We start from the raw sequence: 16,108 nt of genomic DNA, 5'->3' as shown, positions 1-16,108 counted from the left end.
TCTCGTTCTCATTGAATAGATTATTGAGTTCGTTATTAGCGGCACAGAATGTACTTTGATTGTCCGATATTATGATATGCGGATACGATCTTCTGGCGGCAAATCGGCGGAGGGCCCGTAAAAACGCGGTTGATGTCAAGTTTGGTACCACCTCCAGATGGACCGCACGTGTAGAAGCACAAGTAAATAAGCAGATGTACGCCTTCGTTTTGCTCCCATCATACTGTTTTATGTGTAATTCTCCTGTGTAATCCAAGCCGGTTACACGAAAGGGTGGTGCTTGAGTCACCCTGTTGCTAGGTAGGGGCGGAGCTAGTGGTACTTCATAGGATTTACCGCCAAGCCTTTTACAGGTTATACATTTATTTAAGACAGACTTCACGATTGATCGACATTTCGGTATCCAATACCGTTGCCTTAGTAACGTAACTGTGGATTCAACTCCTGAGTGTAGAGTCTGCGCATGCGTCTGAGTAATGATTAGTTCGCTGAACTTGTGGTGCGCTGGCGACAGAATAGAGAATTTTGCATCATAATCCACAGGCGCGTTATGAATTCGTCCTCCGCATCGAATAATATTCTCGTCGTCTAGATACAGCTTTAGTTGTCGCGCTAACGGGAAATTAGATTGTGATTTGAGAGCAGATTTCTCGTTGCAGTATCTCTGGTTTTGAACGGAATAAATCCACATAGTTTCGGCATGACAGTTCTTGGGTAGTATTAGATCCTACGTCGCGTGTGGTTTTGTCACGTTTCAAGTTTGATAGCGACTGAAAGCGATCAATGTCGATAACTTTGCTGATGTCACATGGTTTAGCTACGCAGATCTCAGTATTCAACTTGTCACAGGGTTTCAGTTCATCAACGTTCTCTAGTTCATCACGGTGAGAATTTGTATTCATGTCTTTCACTGATTCAAACTCATCTGTGATATTTAATTTGAGTACAGCATTTTCTGGCGCGTCGAATAGATCACATTTTGGCCATTTGCCGCCTTTAAGCCAATGTGGTCCTTCCCACCAAAGTTTAGAACGATTAAGATCATTGGTAGTTATTCCGCGAGTCATTAAGTCAGCTGGGTTTTCTTCCGCAGAACAGTATTTGATGTCGTCAAACGAACCGGCGCGTATTTCGCGTACTCTGTTTTCAACGAAAACAGGCAGTGTTTTGTGACTTCTGATCCAGTGAATAGTGATTTGACTGTCTGACCACAGTACGCATTTGTTGATTTTTACATTTGTTAATGCCTTTAGCACAAAATCGGCTAAACGGGTTGCGATCGTTGCAGCGACTAGTTCTAAACGTGGTAATGTCATTGGTCTAACAGGGTTCACACGTGATTTCGCTATAACAATAGACAAGTATGTTGACATTACTTCGGGATAAAGCAGTTTTGTCCGTTTCTAACCGGTTACGCAACATGGGGTCATTTGTAGCCCATCTCGCATCATTTCTGTAGATCGTTCGTAGTACTTTGTAGCGTCAACGGTGTTTTTCACTCCGGTCAATACATTATCCACGTAGATATTTGATTTTAGATCCTTAGAAATAGTACATTCTTGAGATTCTAGATGAGTTTTAATTACTGCATTGAGCATAAACGGAGAACTCGTGGAACCGAATAAAACAACTTTGAAGCGATATACGTCCATCTCTCCGTGGGGGTCCGAAGGGTCCTTCAACCAGAAGAATTTAGTGAATTCTTGATCATTATCGGCAAGTTTCACATTCAGAAATGTTTTTTCGATATCGCTTGAAAGTCCGATATTATGTGTACGGAATCGAAGCAGCATTTTGACTAGGTCATTATTGATTGACGGTCCGGTTTCCAGGCATTCATTTAAACTCGGTTGGTCGCTGCATTTCGCACTGCAGTTATATACTACTCTAATCGATGTAGTAGACCATGGAGTTAAAATCTTATTTTAGCTCCATGCTTGAATTAAGTATCAATAAATCGCAAATCGCTGTTTAGTGGTGGCCAACGTTCGAAGAAATGAGTTGCCGGGAAATTGTATTCCCAAGGACCAACCAAGGACAGTGCGCTTGTACCAACTTGTATGCACTATCAGTGTCTATGAAAACCATTAGATTCCTTAAAGTTTTGGCTATTTGCATTACAGTACGTTGGAGACATACTAGTCTTGTATCCTTTGCCTAGTTTACAGAATAGCTCTGGGGGAGTCTGGTAGGCGCCCATTATTCTCAGCTCGGACGGGCTGTGAAGAGTTTTCCAGCACCGATCAGTGATCTCTCAATGCCCCTGGAACGTACTCATTCAGAAGTGTAGAGTAGTGGGGATCGTTACAAGGGAATGACAAGTACAGTTCTGGTTCAAGTAGAGATTTAGTGGTACGTAACGGCGAGTTTGCATGGAAATTGTAAAGCGGTTGACTTCTGATCCCTCCTGTCTAACATAAAAATGAGCGAGAGGCAATTAAACTACATGTATAAAACTGGCGACTCGTAGGTAAACATTATGGCATATATGGCATTGACGACCACCAGAGTTGATGCTTTTCTTTTCCCCAGAAATTTGATGTGCTACGAGAGACGGCATTCGAGACAGTAATGTAGTACTCTATTTTACAGACCTTTGAGATTCCCAGTTATCATATATTGCTTTTGTAACTACATTGGCATACGAACTAACAATATCACATACATGAATATAAAACTTTACATGAATTTTGGCGCAATGAATAATTTACAGATGAAATAAATTCAATGAACGCTAACCTTGCAAGGCTTGGAATTATTTTAAGATGGTAAAATATAGTAAAAATAGTAAGGAATTATCCGAGTACTAAGACGGAGCCACACGGCACCATCTAGTCATTTGTGCGCCTTGAAAGCTGTCTCTAATGATGCCCAGCATTCTGCTACCATAGCTTTGCGTATGTGGCAAGTAAACACATTGTGTGGATACACCGTATCTTGAAATACGCTTTTGTTTTACCGTTATATTATCAGTAATTATTGGCAGTACTCAAGGCGTGGTGGCCTGTATAATCAAACTCAAGCAATCACGTGATAACTTGCACTGAAATCTAAAACCAGTATGGGCGAGTAAACGTCACATGACAATGTGTCAATTGTTCTACATGTCACGTGACGTAGCATACCATTGTATCTGCAAATGAAATGCATATATAATGAATTGAATATTTCTCTGAATATCGTTTGAACTTGTGTCCTCAGATATCGAGGCACCGGTTCATAAAACAGTGTGTTCGTCTCGACATATTTGCGTTCACATAGCACCGTCTTCTCTACCAGTTTGTGTTGCAATGTCGATCAGATTCCGTGTACTGCTAACTGTTGTTAATACATTGGTAGTGATTGAACTTTTCTTAATAGCGTTCCTGCTGCATGGCTCTAATATTAACATCAATAGACCAGCAAATGTCATGCACGAACCATAGAAATAAAATGAGTTTTTGTAATCACCAGTTTTGTCGTATATGAAACCTAAATAGAAAACATATATGATGATAATTAACTAAAGACAGCAATCCCAAATAGTTGATATAAGTTATGCTACAATTCAACCGAGAATAATTTGACAAAAATTATTATTCACTCTACAAAGTAGGGCACTGATTGTCAGAATACATGAACATATGTTAGCCGCCAGCATTGGGCATATCCTACATGTCATCATTTGACCGATCTGAGTCCCAAATACGTGAACATATCTTACCTCCCAGCGTAGGACCTATCTGAGCACAGAGTCCCAAAATACGTGAACACATCTTACCTCCCAGCGTAGGACCTTTCAGTGCCAAGGGTCCCAAAATACGTGAACATATCTCACCTCTCAGCGTAGGACATTTCAGCGCCAAGAGTCTTAAAATACATGAACATATCTTACCTCCCAGCGTAGAACCTATCAGAGCACAGTGTCCCAAAATACGTGAGCATATCTTACCTCCCAGCGTAGGACCTATCAGAGCACAGAATCCCAAAATACGTGAACATGTCTTACCTCCCAGGGTATGACTTATCAGATCACAGAGTCCCAAAATACGTGAACACATCTTACCTCCCAGCGTATGACTTATCAGAGCACAGAGTCCCAAAATACGTGAACATATCTTACCTCCAAGCGTAGAACCTATCAGAGCACAGAGTCCCAAAATACGTGAACATGTCTTACCTCCCAGCGTAGGACCTATCAGAGCACAGAGTCCCAAATACGTGAACATGTCTTACCTCGCAGCGTAGAACCTATCAGAGCACAGAGTCCCAAATACGTGAACATGTCTTACCTCCCAGTGTATGACCTATCAGAGCAGAGAGTCCCAAAATACGTGAACATATCTTACCTCCCAGCGTAGGACCTCTCAGAGCACAGAGTCCCAAAATACGTGAACATGTCTTACCTCCCAGTGTATGACTTATCAGAGCAGAGAGTCCCAAAATACGTGAACATATCTTACCTCCCAGCGTAGGACCTCTCAGAGCACAGAGTCCCAAAATACGTGAACATGTCTTACCTCCCAGTGTATGACTTATCAGAGCACAGAGTCCCAAAATACGTGAACACATCTTACCTCCCAGCGTAGGACCTTTCAGCGCCAAGAGTCCCAAAATACGTGAACATATATCACCTCTCAGCATAGGACCAATCAGAGCACAGTGTCCCAAAATACGTGAACATGTCTTACCTTCCAGCGTATGACTTGTCAGAGCACAGAGACCCAAAATACGTGAACATGTCTTACCTCCCAGCGTATGACTTATCAGAGCACAGAGTCCCAAAATACGTGAACATGTCTTACCTCCCAGCGTATGACTTATCAGAGCACAGAGTCCCAAAATACGTGAACATGTCTTACCTCCCAGCGTATGACTTATCAGAGCACAGAGTTCCAAAATACGTGAACATATCTTACCTCCCAGCGTAGGACCTATCAGAGCACCAAATCCCAGAAAGATAGCACTAAAACCGAATCCCGCCGTGACATTCAGTCCACCAGTACTATCTTTTATCACGTGGGACATTAGCGTTAAGAATATTCCACTAAAAATTCCCAATAAAGCTGTATATACAGAATAACTGCCATAACTGGTCGCGAGAAATGGACTCAGCAGTGTTGATATGCCTGCTAGCAAGAGGCTAATGCCGAACAATCGGGTGCTGTTCAGACAACTGCAACTGACATAAAGAATTGCCGGTGGAGACAACCTTCCAATAATGGAGCCTGCTGCAAATATGGAAACCAATAAAGCAAGTCTTTCCGGTGATGCCAGTTTGATATTTGCGGTATACAGCACCACGTACGCAGGGGTACTCACAAAACCCAAACCAACACCAAAAAACTTGCATATACACAATAGGCCAAACGTAGGAACATTACAGAACACTTTCAACCCGAATGCTGTAACCACTCTTGTTAATGGAAAACAGCAACTACTTTGAGACCCACTTGTCTCGTCGATTGTGTTTTTACTGTCGCAATTTTTGACATTGTCTTCTTTGTTACGAGATGTGTTTATTGTTACATGGGTTCTGAACAATGCACCAGATATAAACATATTAGCGTTGATTGCGGAAAAGACGATCAGGGTTCCACGCCAACCGTATGTTTCCAACAACAGTTGATTCAGAGGTGTGAAAATAAAAGTGCCAGTTGCGGCACCTGAAACCGCTGCAGCATTTGCCAGGCCGTACTTCTTCTTGACAAAAAGCGGTATAATTCCAAGTGCGGGACTCATAATGAGGCTATATCCAACTCCTAGTGAGAAAAAAATACAGGTGATTTTGGCGATATTTTGAAGCTTTTAGGTTGGCGTCACAAGAAACGAGTTTTTGTATCAATTCGATTCTGCGACGAGGATTGATTTTATTCTGTTGGTAATCACCAGTGACAGCTAACGTCAATCTAAGAAACAAATATCATGGAATTATATATTTATCACATCCAAAAACACGACAGTTCTGTCCTGTATTAACGTCACGCACGTTTGCATGTGATAAATATGTGATATGAAACACGTTAGGCTGAATTTTTGACCAAAACATTTCTTTGATATTTGATGAGACGACGCGACTTAATATGTGTATGTATAAAACAGTTAAAAATGAACTACTTTAAAAATGAATGATATCAAGGTTATTGTCATAAGTAATAATAAAATCATCGTCAACTTACCAACAAACACTCCATATGTTAGATACAGGACATTTATACTAGGGGCAAATGAACTGCTAAAGAATCCAATTGAAGATATTAAGGTTCCCGTCATAATGGTTGCCCGGTATCCGATCTTCTTCACGCACATATTAGCTAATGGTCCTATAAATATCACGAGTATTGGACGATCTTAATAAATAACAGTGATTTACTAATATTATATAAATATTCAAATGAAAAGTTCATTTTATTACGATTTTTTAAGGTGATGCGGAATGTGCATATAATTTACTGTAAACAAGTAATTGCAAAACACAGCCCCCGTGAAGCCACTGTATGATAAGTTATCCACTGGTGTAGTTTTCAGGGCATGGTTCAGTCAATATAAAATACATGTTTTGGATAATTGCAGAGATCATTCACGTTAAAAGTGACAAGAACTGCTCGACAGCTCATGCAAGTGACGCCCATCATCTACAGTGAAACTGCTACGACAAGACAGTATTGTGACATAATTGTCCCTGCATTGAGAGGCGTATTCATCTGATTTGGCAAGTGCAAGCAATAAACGTTATAGTTATGAACTGGCAAGTTTGATGTGAGTACCGTGTAATCGACATCATTTTCACCTCTATTAAACGGTGAACGCAAAAATATAACTGGATTGCCACACAGGAATGGCATGGAGATACGTGAAAATTTTGGACATTGCGGTTTTCGAGTATACAAGCTTCGTGAATTAAGGATGAAAGTTCCACAAGTTACAGTACATTCAATATTTGGGTTAAGAGTTGTCGAATTAGATTCCACTTGGATTTATCGAATGGAAACCAATGCCGACTTTGTGTATGTGCGACATAACAAGTCGATATTTGGTTAAATAAAATGTTTGAAGTGATCGATGGAGAACTGGTGATTGTACTGCCGGGAAAGGTTAATTGCAAGAGAGACGTGAGTAAGTTTTGTTAAGAGCCCTTGAAAGCCGTGCCGGTAACGTTACATTGACTGTCAGAGGTATTATCCAAGTCTACGTGCGACCAGCTAGACAAATATGACATTGTGTAATTATATGATTACAAATACTACCTAATCAAGTGTAACTAGAAATCACATCACCATACCCCCTGTATTTCCGTAACTCGTGAGAGACTACTAAACATTAATTAAAATTACTACGAGTATATTTGACGGGAGTCCAGCATAACAAAAATGTATTGGTGTTATTGAGTTTCATCTATCTATCGATTGATTGGGGAATTTCCAAAAAGTGAACAATTTCTTTTTTTTCAGATGTTTAATCTGAACTGTACTCGATTAGCAGTTATACTATTTTCTAGCTCCATTTTTAGTAACCTTGCTCCATTTTTAGTAACCGTGCTCCATTTTAAAACTTATGTAATCTGTATTCCAAATTGCGCATAATATTACTTAATCTTTATTGTAAGTTTCATAGTTTGTGTCAATATTCAAACAGAATACGATTATGCAACGATTATTGTTAGTAGTAGCAATGGCAGTAGTAAGCACGTTTTGTTTCTGCTAGTAACCAGCTTGTGTCTTAGTTTAATTCGTTGTGTACGAGAAATTAAAAAGTAAAATATTAGCCGCCCAAACACTGAAAATAAACTTTTGTCGTTTTTGTTGTTGTTAGAAGCAGACACTCATTCGAATTATGTTACAATAATTCTGTGATTTAATATTTTCGTCAAGATGCAATTTAAATTCATTTGTAAAGTGAAATTGCAAATATGAATCTATTTTCAAAAATAAAAAGAGGTTTTCAAATGTATAAATTGTATTTCGTATTGTAATCATCGTTTCTACTACTTATGTTTTTAAGATTGATATCGATTTTAATTGTAAAATCGACAAAATAATTTTAAAATGCAAATAAAAATGTTAATCATTTATGAAAGTGACTAATCCAGGAAAGATTTTGAACATGGCAAATTTTAGGTTCGACCAATTTTGGTTGTGAAATGAGATGAAAATCATATATTATTTTTGATAGTACTCCTAATATAGCGACGCTATGTATTGACATTTAATTTAGTGATCTTCCACTTTGATAAAGCCCATTGGTTGTGCAGTACATATGCATTTTTTAAAACCAAGCTATTGAGCCTAGAGTTTTGTAAACAATGACTGGCCTAAACATTTGAAAGTTGTGGTTAAATACAATGAAACAGTTACTCATAAAATCTCAGTCGGTGTACTTGTCAGTTAATTAATAATAATAAACAATAATAAATATTTCTGTAGAAATTGTGTAAACAGTTAAAAGTTTAGTAAATTTCGGTATTTTAAAAACATCCACCCCTATCATAAAAAGTACCGCACTGTGAAACAATCCCACTCGGATATCTGCTTCCAACAACAAATGCCATCAAAGGTATAAATAGGCACATTTTCAGTGTTTGGCGGCAAGTACAGTACAGTAGGCGTATTTTCCATGTTTTTGTATTCACTGACAGAGGCGTATTATGTGTGACATACACACAGTGAAATCGATTGGTCGCTGCCACTATTTGCCTGTAACTTTCAATAGTACTCACCTAAACACATCTGTAGAAACAGTGTTAACGAAAGTATCCATGAAGTAGTGGCAGAAGAAGCCCCAAAATAGCCCTGCAACGCCACAAACATCGGACCTATGGATTGATAAACACCGAAAACAAACATGCAGCATACATGGGAGCCTAGAACGACGAGCCATCCTGAACAGCCACCATCCGCCATGTAGAATGATGTCAAGTTATGCAGTATGTAATGGATACTGACGACATCATGACGTTGTACGACCAGTTAACACGCTAAATCGAAGGACAGATAAGCGTGGCGTAGAACAGCTTTCTCATTGCAGCTGTCCTCCATCGTTGATCTATCAAGGTCATTAAGGAACTTCGCTAATGTATTCTTTACGGGTGAGTGTGCTGAAAAAGAGGTCAACTCTCGATGCTTTGCATGGGCTGTTATGTGCATGACGTCAAACAATTAACAGCTTGTTTTTTATGTTTGGTAGGCGGGCTATTATTTAACATAACGACAATGGCACCAGTAAATCATGTATGTCCATATAAAAGTTTATTTATAAAGTTGCAATTTAGTTTATTCAGTAATTATGTAATTTTCGCTCATTGACAAAATAAGTTCAGTTTTCTCGTGCATAATGATTAGTCAATTTTCGGCTTTTCCACTGACATCTCGAGTACTAATCATCACAACTTGGTACATAGATGCTCTAGAACTTAGCAGATACCAAATTATGTGGGTAAAAATGTGTGCATATTAATCAGCTTATTTGCATAAATGATCATTTGCATAGATTTAAATTTAATTCATCCCAGAGGTGCTCTGGAACTAATTAGACTAAAAACCACGAATTTTCTGTATGTATTCTAAATTTTGATAATGGTGAATCACATTGTTTTCACGTTGTGCATCTCAAATACTAGTAGCAGAAAAAATATTAGTTGACAAGCTTCTTGTTTGAAAGGCAAATCTTAAATTTTGGATTAATTTTAATGTGTCTCCAATACTCTTAGCACACGGGAGTTTATTCTAAGCTTCCTTTGATATCTTCTATTTCTTTAATCTACAATTCAGGTGTGGGGTTATCTTGAAGAAAGGGGTTAATTAATAAGGGGTATATACAATTGAAATGGGACGGGTACTGGAGGGGTGGGGTTATGATTAGAGTTATAGGTGAGGGACCATTACCATTAAGACAATAAATTGGAACGTTCAGCTTTTGAAATTCGGCGAAATGGCGCGTTAATTTGTGAAAGAGAATTTAATTAAAGCGTGAAGGTCGCACGCGCTAAAAACGCAAAGGCTCATGGGTAGACGCTTGTTTGTAAACAACGACACGCTATGACTATCTTACGCATGCGCAAGCGACGATTTCCCCACTTTAATTCAGGAGTTAATCCCGTTATAATCGGAGATATACGTACTACTACCGGATTTTTGTTCAATGGGGAATAAAACTGGCAAACGCCACTATCTTTACATAACAGCACACAATTATTAAATAATCAAATCAAATCATGTGAGTGAGTTGAATAAGTGGGCGCGAGATATATGGGTCTCATGTAAACAAAGATGGCGACTTGGACTGTTACGATAATCAACGAGTACAAACTGTGACGTTGAGTATTTTTAAGTGATTGGAAGGCATCGAAGAAGTCACCGGCGGTAATTAGTGCAAGTCGCGCCCAGATCAAACCTCATACTTGTGATTTCCATTAGAAGAGCGCATTAGATTGTTGGAAAATCGATACTTTAATATCAACACAAATGTCGCACACCACCCTTTAAATGTCGCCCTTGTTTTCAACCAGACAATTTGTGAAGTCTTTTGCGGGGGACAGTGCGTTTTACAGTGGCGAGGCGTATTTGCCGAGTTGAGAGTTCGAATCTCGTGTTTTATGTTTGTATGTTCGTAATGTTTCTGTCATTTGGGATTATTACATCATTGTAACTTTATCAGTATTTTGTTGAACTGTTTCATGTAGGAGTGGCATGTTGTTGCATATTAATAACAGATTGATTATAAATATGATTTCTTTCCCAAAATCAACGGGTATACGTCGCTGTTTTGATCTCAATTTTAACAGTCGAGTCGATCTTTTAAATTACTTAAAACAGAGTCCACTCATCTCGGCCCAATATCGAATGCTTGCTGTAAATCCAGGAACTTTAACAAGAGAACTGGTGATGGTTGTAGAACCATAACTGCCTCAGCTCAAAGATTGTTATGTAATACAAAGGAATGTGAAGGGAAATGTGTTGTAATGTTACCTCTGTGTAATTTACAATATATCTGCATTAACCTTCACTGTGAAGGACAATATGGGAGTTGACTTAAATGACTGGTAGAAGCAAGGCTGGTCAAATTTTGCGAAATAGTAGTTAGAATTTCCATATGGGATAAACAGCAAGTGATATTTCCAGAGATGTAGTTGGAATTGAAGCAAAGGAGTGGCCTATTAATCCATGAAACATACTCACACATATTCGTACATATCATCCTGTCTTATTGTGTGTGGGCAAAGCTGTCATGCACACAATCGGAAAAATATGTTATTACTGTAAATAATTATGAACAATAAAAACTGAAATTTAGAAAAACTATGAAATATTAATAAGGAAAATATGCGATTTGCTGTACAGTTCCCAGAAAATTATTACAAGTCCCAGAAGTACATACGAGTCGTCAAAACGTACAGTTTGGTGACAGTTGGAAATGATACCAAGATTTAAAGCGCGGTGGTCGTCGCGCAGCGCGTATTCGAATTTCATGTAAATAAACAATGTATTTTACACGCGTTGTATACGTCGCTATAAGTCCCATGTTGAACAGGACGCGGCACGACGACTGCCGCCCTTTAACAATTCCATGAGAATATCGCAACGTTCTTTTAACACATGAAACAGATGTGCATTGGTCGAATTTTGTATAGATTCAATAGGCATACAAGCACCTGTATATATTTTGACAATAAACCCCTCATTCACATTGTGCAAATACAAACAAGACATTAAACCTTCTTGATAGTAACAAGTAAGTGTTGTATAAACCCGAATGAAAAGTCTGGAGTCACGGCGAATACTTCTAGCGAGTCACCCCTCTAAAAACGTCATTACTGTGCCAATGACATTGAACTTTGCTCTTCCATAAAGCAGCAGTTTCTATCTTCAAATAATCAAAATAACCTTGATACCCTGGCGAAGCATGTCCATTGTTTCACATCGACTGTCCCAAGGGATTTTCGTCTTCTCAATTTCTCAAGATAAACGTCCCAAGGTTGTTTTGTTTACTAGAAGGACATGTCTTTTGGCAGAATTTCTTGTATTAATTTCCATTGCACAAACAAGTAGCAAATATTGTTACTGAAGCACAGAATTTGCATGATTTTTCCCCCCGGCCATTCACACAAACTGCAAACGAAGTCTTTCACCTTTCCAGTTGTTGACACTTTGCAACCGCCTTGATGGATGTATTTTGACCCCGGATTCTGACCTTGCATTCCGGCTAAATTTACTGCCCTTTCATACCAGTTCAATTTCCTTTAATTATTACATCCAAATTTCATGATATTTAATATTTAAAACCAATCTTTATTTCACAGTCGCTTTAGTTTTCACTTTTCTAAAATTATTTTACAGATCCAAAGACTTTTCACTCCCATCATGCAATCTCCCATAGTACTTCCGCAGACACAGTGGCGATCGCCAACATATCTACAAATAACCTCGCTCTCAGGAGCTGAGGAATAATCGGTGTTGTGCGATCCCTATTTATGATGCGTCACTGTATCTGGCCGCTCTGTGCCTATTTATTCATATCATAATAGACGGAATACGAGTACTCTTACCGGCGAGCACATGGTGAATAGGCTCAACCAAACAACGCTCAACATACGTACATGATACGAGTATGTACATAATAAATTTAGTTTATTTCTGTCTTTCATAAATCTTTTTGGAACCGGAACATAAAACTTAAACAGTAGTTTACACATGAATAAAAATATGAAGATTTGGTTTCGGCCGTACGAGAAGTCTTGTGTTTCCAAAAATCATATTCCGTTTTTCGTAAAGTCTTACGGATTTTTTGTAGTTAGTCTGTCTGTCTGTTTGTGTGTGTGTCCGTCGTTTTCACTGATATCTCAAGAACCATATGTTGGTTTTTAATGAAACTTGATGTATATATGCTCTGGGCTAAGGTTTGGGTTTAAATTCATATTAATTAGCTAATTTGCATGGTGATTAACTAATTTTTAGCTGTTCCATGACTGTTCCACTGATTATCTAAAAAAACAACACTAATTGGATTGTTATGAAACTTGTTACATAGAAGATCTGGTACATTCTGTAGACCTGATTAGTTTTAGGTAAAAATCTGTGCATACTAATTACCTAATTTGCATAATGATAAAGTACTAATCATTACATTTCAATGAAACTTGGTACAGAGATACTCTACGACTATGCACAGACTTAATTACCTAATTAGTTTTGATTAAAAAATGTATATATTAGTCACCTAATTTGCATAAATATTAATAATTTTTTGTTACTTTACACCAATATCTTATATACTAATCATCACATTACAATGAAACTTGGTGCATAGATGCTCTAAGACTTTGCACATACCTGTTAAGGTTTGGATTAATATCCGTGCATATTAATTACCTAATTTGCCTAATTCGAAATTGTTGCTTTTCTGCTGATATTTCAAGTACTACTCATTACATTTCAATAAAACATGGCACATACTCGTAGACGCTCTAGGACTATGCTCAGACCTAATTAGTTTTGACTAAAATCTGTTCATATCAATTACCTAATTTCCATTTACTTGTTTCTCATGTACTCTCAAACAAATTTCAACGAAACTTGGTACATGGATGGTCTTGGATAAAGCACAGACCTGATTAGTTTTTTGTTAAAATCCTGTGCACAGTAATTACTTAATTTGCATATTAATTGGCCAATTTTAAGCCTTTTCACTTTTTTTTCATGTACCATAAAACAGATTTTAATGAAACATTGTATATAGATTCTCTGGAACAATACGCAGACCTGATTATATTTTAATTGGAATCTGTGTATATGAATTATCTAATTAGCAAGTGAATTAACCAATTTTAAGACTTTTAACTTTTTTAACTTTTGTACTATCCAACAGATTTCAATAGAACTTGGTACATAGTTGCTCTTGGATAATGCTCAGACTTATAATTAGTTTTTGGTTAAAATCTGTGAATATTATTTACCTAATTTGCATAATATTTAGCCAATTTTAAGGAGATTTTAATGAAATATGGTACATTGTTGCTTTTTGATCGAAATTCAGGTACATTAATGACTAAATTTGCATATTAATTGGCCAATATTTAACTTTTCCACCAGGCTTGCATACAGTCCCTTGTTTCTTTTGAGTATGTGAGTAGTCGTAGTTGTCAGGTCTCGTAAAAACATGAGCGCGCATTGGGTGCGCAGACAATGTTTAGCGCCTGCAATACCTTTTGAATATTTGAATGAAAGTTGTTGATCGGCCTGCATTTACATTTTTATAGTACGCTTATAAACAAACCTCTGGTTTTGTGTCCTTCACAGCACATCTGAACACAGCCGTGGACGTGAACGTTAAATATGCAATTATTCTTCGTCTTAAGTTGCGGCATTAAATATTTCCTAGTACGACTACCATGATAGGGGGCAAGGGCAAGGGGGATAGCTGGTACAGGTTAGGCCAGACTTTTTTTATTTCTTGTTTCGCGAGTTTTTATAAGGCAATTTTTTTGAGGAGGGCGGGAAAAAAATAAAATTATTTTATTTTTTCCATCAGATTTGTGTGATTCTCAAAGAATTGTAAGTGAGATCATTGTTCGGAGAAAAGAAATGAAATAAAAGTTTACTCCATGTATAACCTTGTTTCTCATCCGCGCGAGACTTCAGTACTTTGATCATGATACTGCCACGAAAATGCAACTTGGATTTGTTATGCGGCGGGCGGTAAAAAATGAAGATAAAAATAATATTTTTTTTGCATTTTTTGCGCTTACAAGTCGGCGGGCGCGAGAAATTACGCTGAAATAAAATTATATTTTTATTTTATTTTCGGCTCCTGTTCAGTTGGCGGGTTCGCAAAACAAGGGATAATAAAAGTCTGGCCTTACAGGAATTAAAAACGGTATTTTATGTTTTTACAGGAAATAAAATGAAAGTTCTATTTACAGTAAAAATGTGTTTTACACATAAAGCAAACTCCTAATTACATTTTACATTTTTATAATATTTTTGATAATTTGTGTTTAAAGGGCGGCAGTCGTCGCGCTGCGCATGTGCGACATTTGTGTTGATAAACATTGTTTTTTCCCACAACCCAATGCGCTCTTCTAATGAAAATCATAAGTATAAGGTTTTAACTGGGTGCGACTAGCACTAATTACCGCCAGTGATTTCTTCGATACAAACCAACGACCTATTTAATTAAATCTTCGTGACGTCTCAGTTTGTAGTCGTTGATCTGCGCAACAATCAAAGTCGCCATCGTTGTTTATATGAGACCCATGTATCTCGCGCCTGCGTGAGGCGACGACTACCGCCCTTTAAGAATCAAAATTGGAAATTGCGTACGAATTACGACATTCAATTCGAAAAATGCTTTATATGCTTACAAAAAATAATATCTTTGTAAAAATTACGGACGAATAAAATAGCTGATTTCATTTTACACCTTGCCCATGTCTACGAATTTATGTTTTGTATTTATTAAAATTACATTAATATGAAAATAAAAACAATCGATTACAGCTTACGAAAATACCCCTTGCCGACCCTCATTAAAAGTAACGATTTTCTCATTCAATACATGTCAAACTAGCGGCTGATCTGCACTGAAGAATATAGAGAAAATGTTTTGTTTGTATATTTATTATGTATATTATTCTATTAATTATTATTCTACTAATATCTAGTTACCCGTGGAATCCAGTGCATGTAACTGATACACTCACATTTACACAGTGGCGGATCCAGGGGGGACCCCCCCCCAAACATATGACGATTCATATCATCTGGATTTAACGCATAGCTTTTCTGCAATTTACGCTCCGTATATCTTAAGCGAAGCTTTCCCCCCCCCCCATACATTTTGCTGGATCCGCCACTGCATTTACATTACAATTACATTACAATTGCATTTACATTACAATTACAATTACTTCACACATTTTTCGAAGCAGATGGAATAACTGATCTGACACTTTTGCCTAATGCCCAATTGGCTCCTGGTTGCTAGGGGCAGCGCGTGTAATTTCAAAATCGAATAACGTGTTAAAGGCACGCGCTGTATTCAGCGTACAGTCTAATTCAATATATTCATGCACTCTTGATTTAAGATCAACACCTGGTCCTTTCAAGCAAATACGGGAATTCAGCTGGTGATTCTA

General features: G+C 37.8%; 2 protein-coding genes across 2 annotated transcripts; both read right to left on the bottom strand.

The window, feature by feature from the left end:
- Positions 1-1,403: 1,403 nt before the first annotated feature.
- LOC146732310 (uncharacterized) lies at positions 1,404-1,793 on the bottom strand. The gene has a single exon (XM_085493073.1). The coding sequence runs from the start codon at positions 1,791-1,793 to the stop codon at positions 1,404-1,406; it is 390 nt and encodes a 129-aa protein (XP_085349199.1).
- Positions 1,794-2,559: 766 nt separating this feature from the next.
- LOC100367628 (monocarboxylate transporter 12-like) lies at positions 2,560-9,004 on the bottom strand. The gene is made up of 4 exons (XM_085493361.1): positions 8,696-9,004; positions 6,159-6,302; positions 4,899-5,741; positions 2,560-3,471 (listed from the first exon to the last, which is right to left on the bottom strand). The coding sequence occupies exons 1-4, from the start codon at positions 8,877-8,879 to the stop codon at positions 3,254-3,256; spliced, it is 1,389 nt and encodes a 462-aa protein (XP_085349487.1). The 5' UTR covers positions 8,880-9,004; the 3' UTR covers positions 2,560-3,253.
- Positions 9,005-16,108: the final 7,104 nt, after the last annotated feature.

Source organism: Saccoglossus kowalevskii, chromosome 18, assembly GCF_978046115.1.
Source record: "Saccoglossus kowalevskii chromosome 18, keSacKowa6.1, whole genome shotgun sequence".
NCBI lineage: Eukaryota > Metazoa > Hemichordata > Enteropneusta > Harrimaniidae > Saccoglossus > Saccoglossus kowalevskii.
Note: the sequence above shows the minus strand (reverse complement) of the source record. Positions and strands in the feature narration are given on the sequence as shown.

Bases quoted from the DNA above. Each gene is read 5' to 3' on its own strand.
- LOC146732310 (XM_085493073.1), bottom strand. From the start codon at position 1,793: ATGCTGCTTCGATTCCGTACACATAATATCGGACTTTCAAGCGATATC.
- LOC100367628 (XM_085493361.1), bottom strand. From the start codon at position 8,879: ATGGCGGATGGTGGCTGTTCAGGATGGCTCGTCGTTCTAGGCTCCCAT. The intron at 6,303-8,695 runs GTGAGTACTATT...TGATATTTATAG, and splicing joins GTTTCTACAGATGTGTTTAG to GACCATTAGCTAATATGTGC. The intron at 3,472-4,898 runs GTAAGATATGTT...TTTTCTATTTAG, and splicing joins GATAGGTCCTACGCTGGGAG to GTTTCATATACGACAAAACT.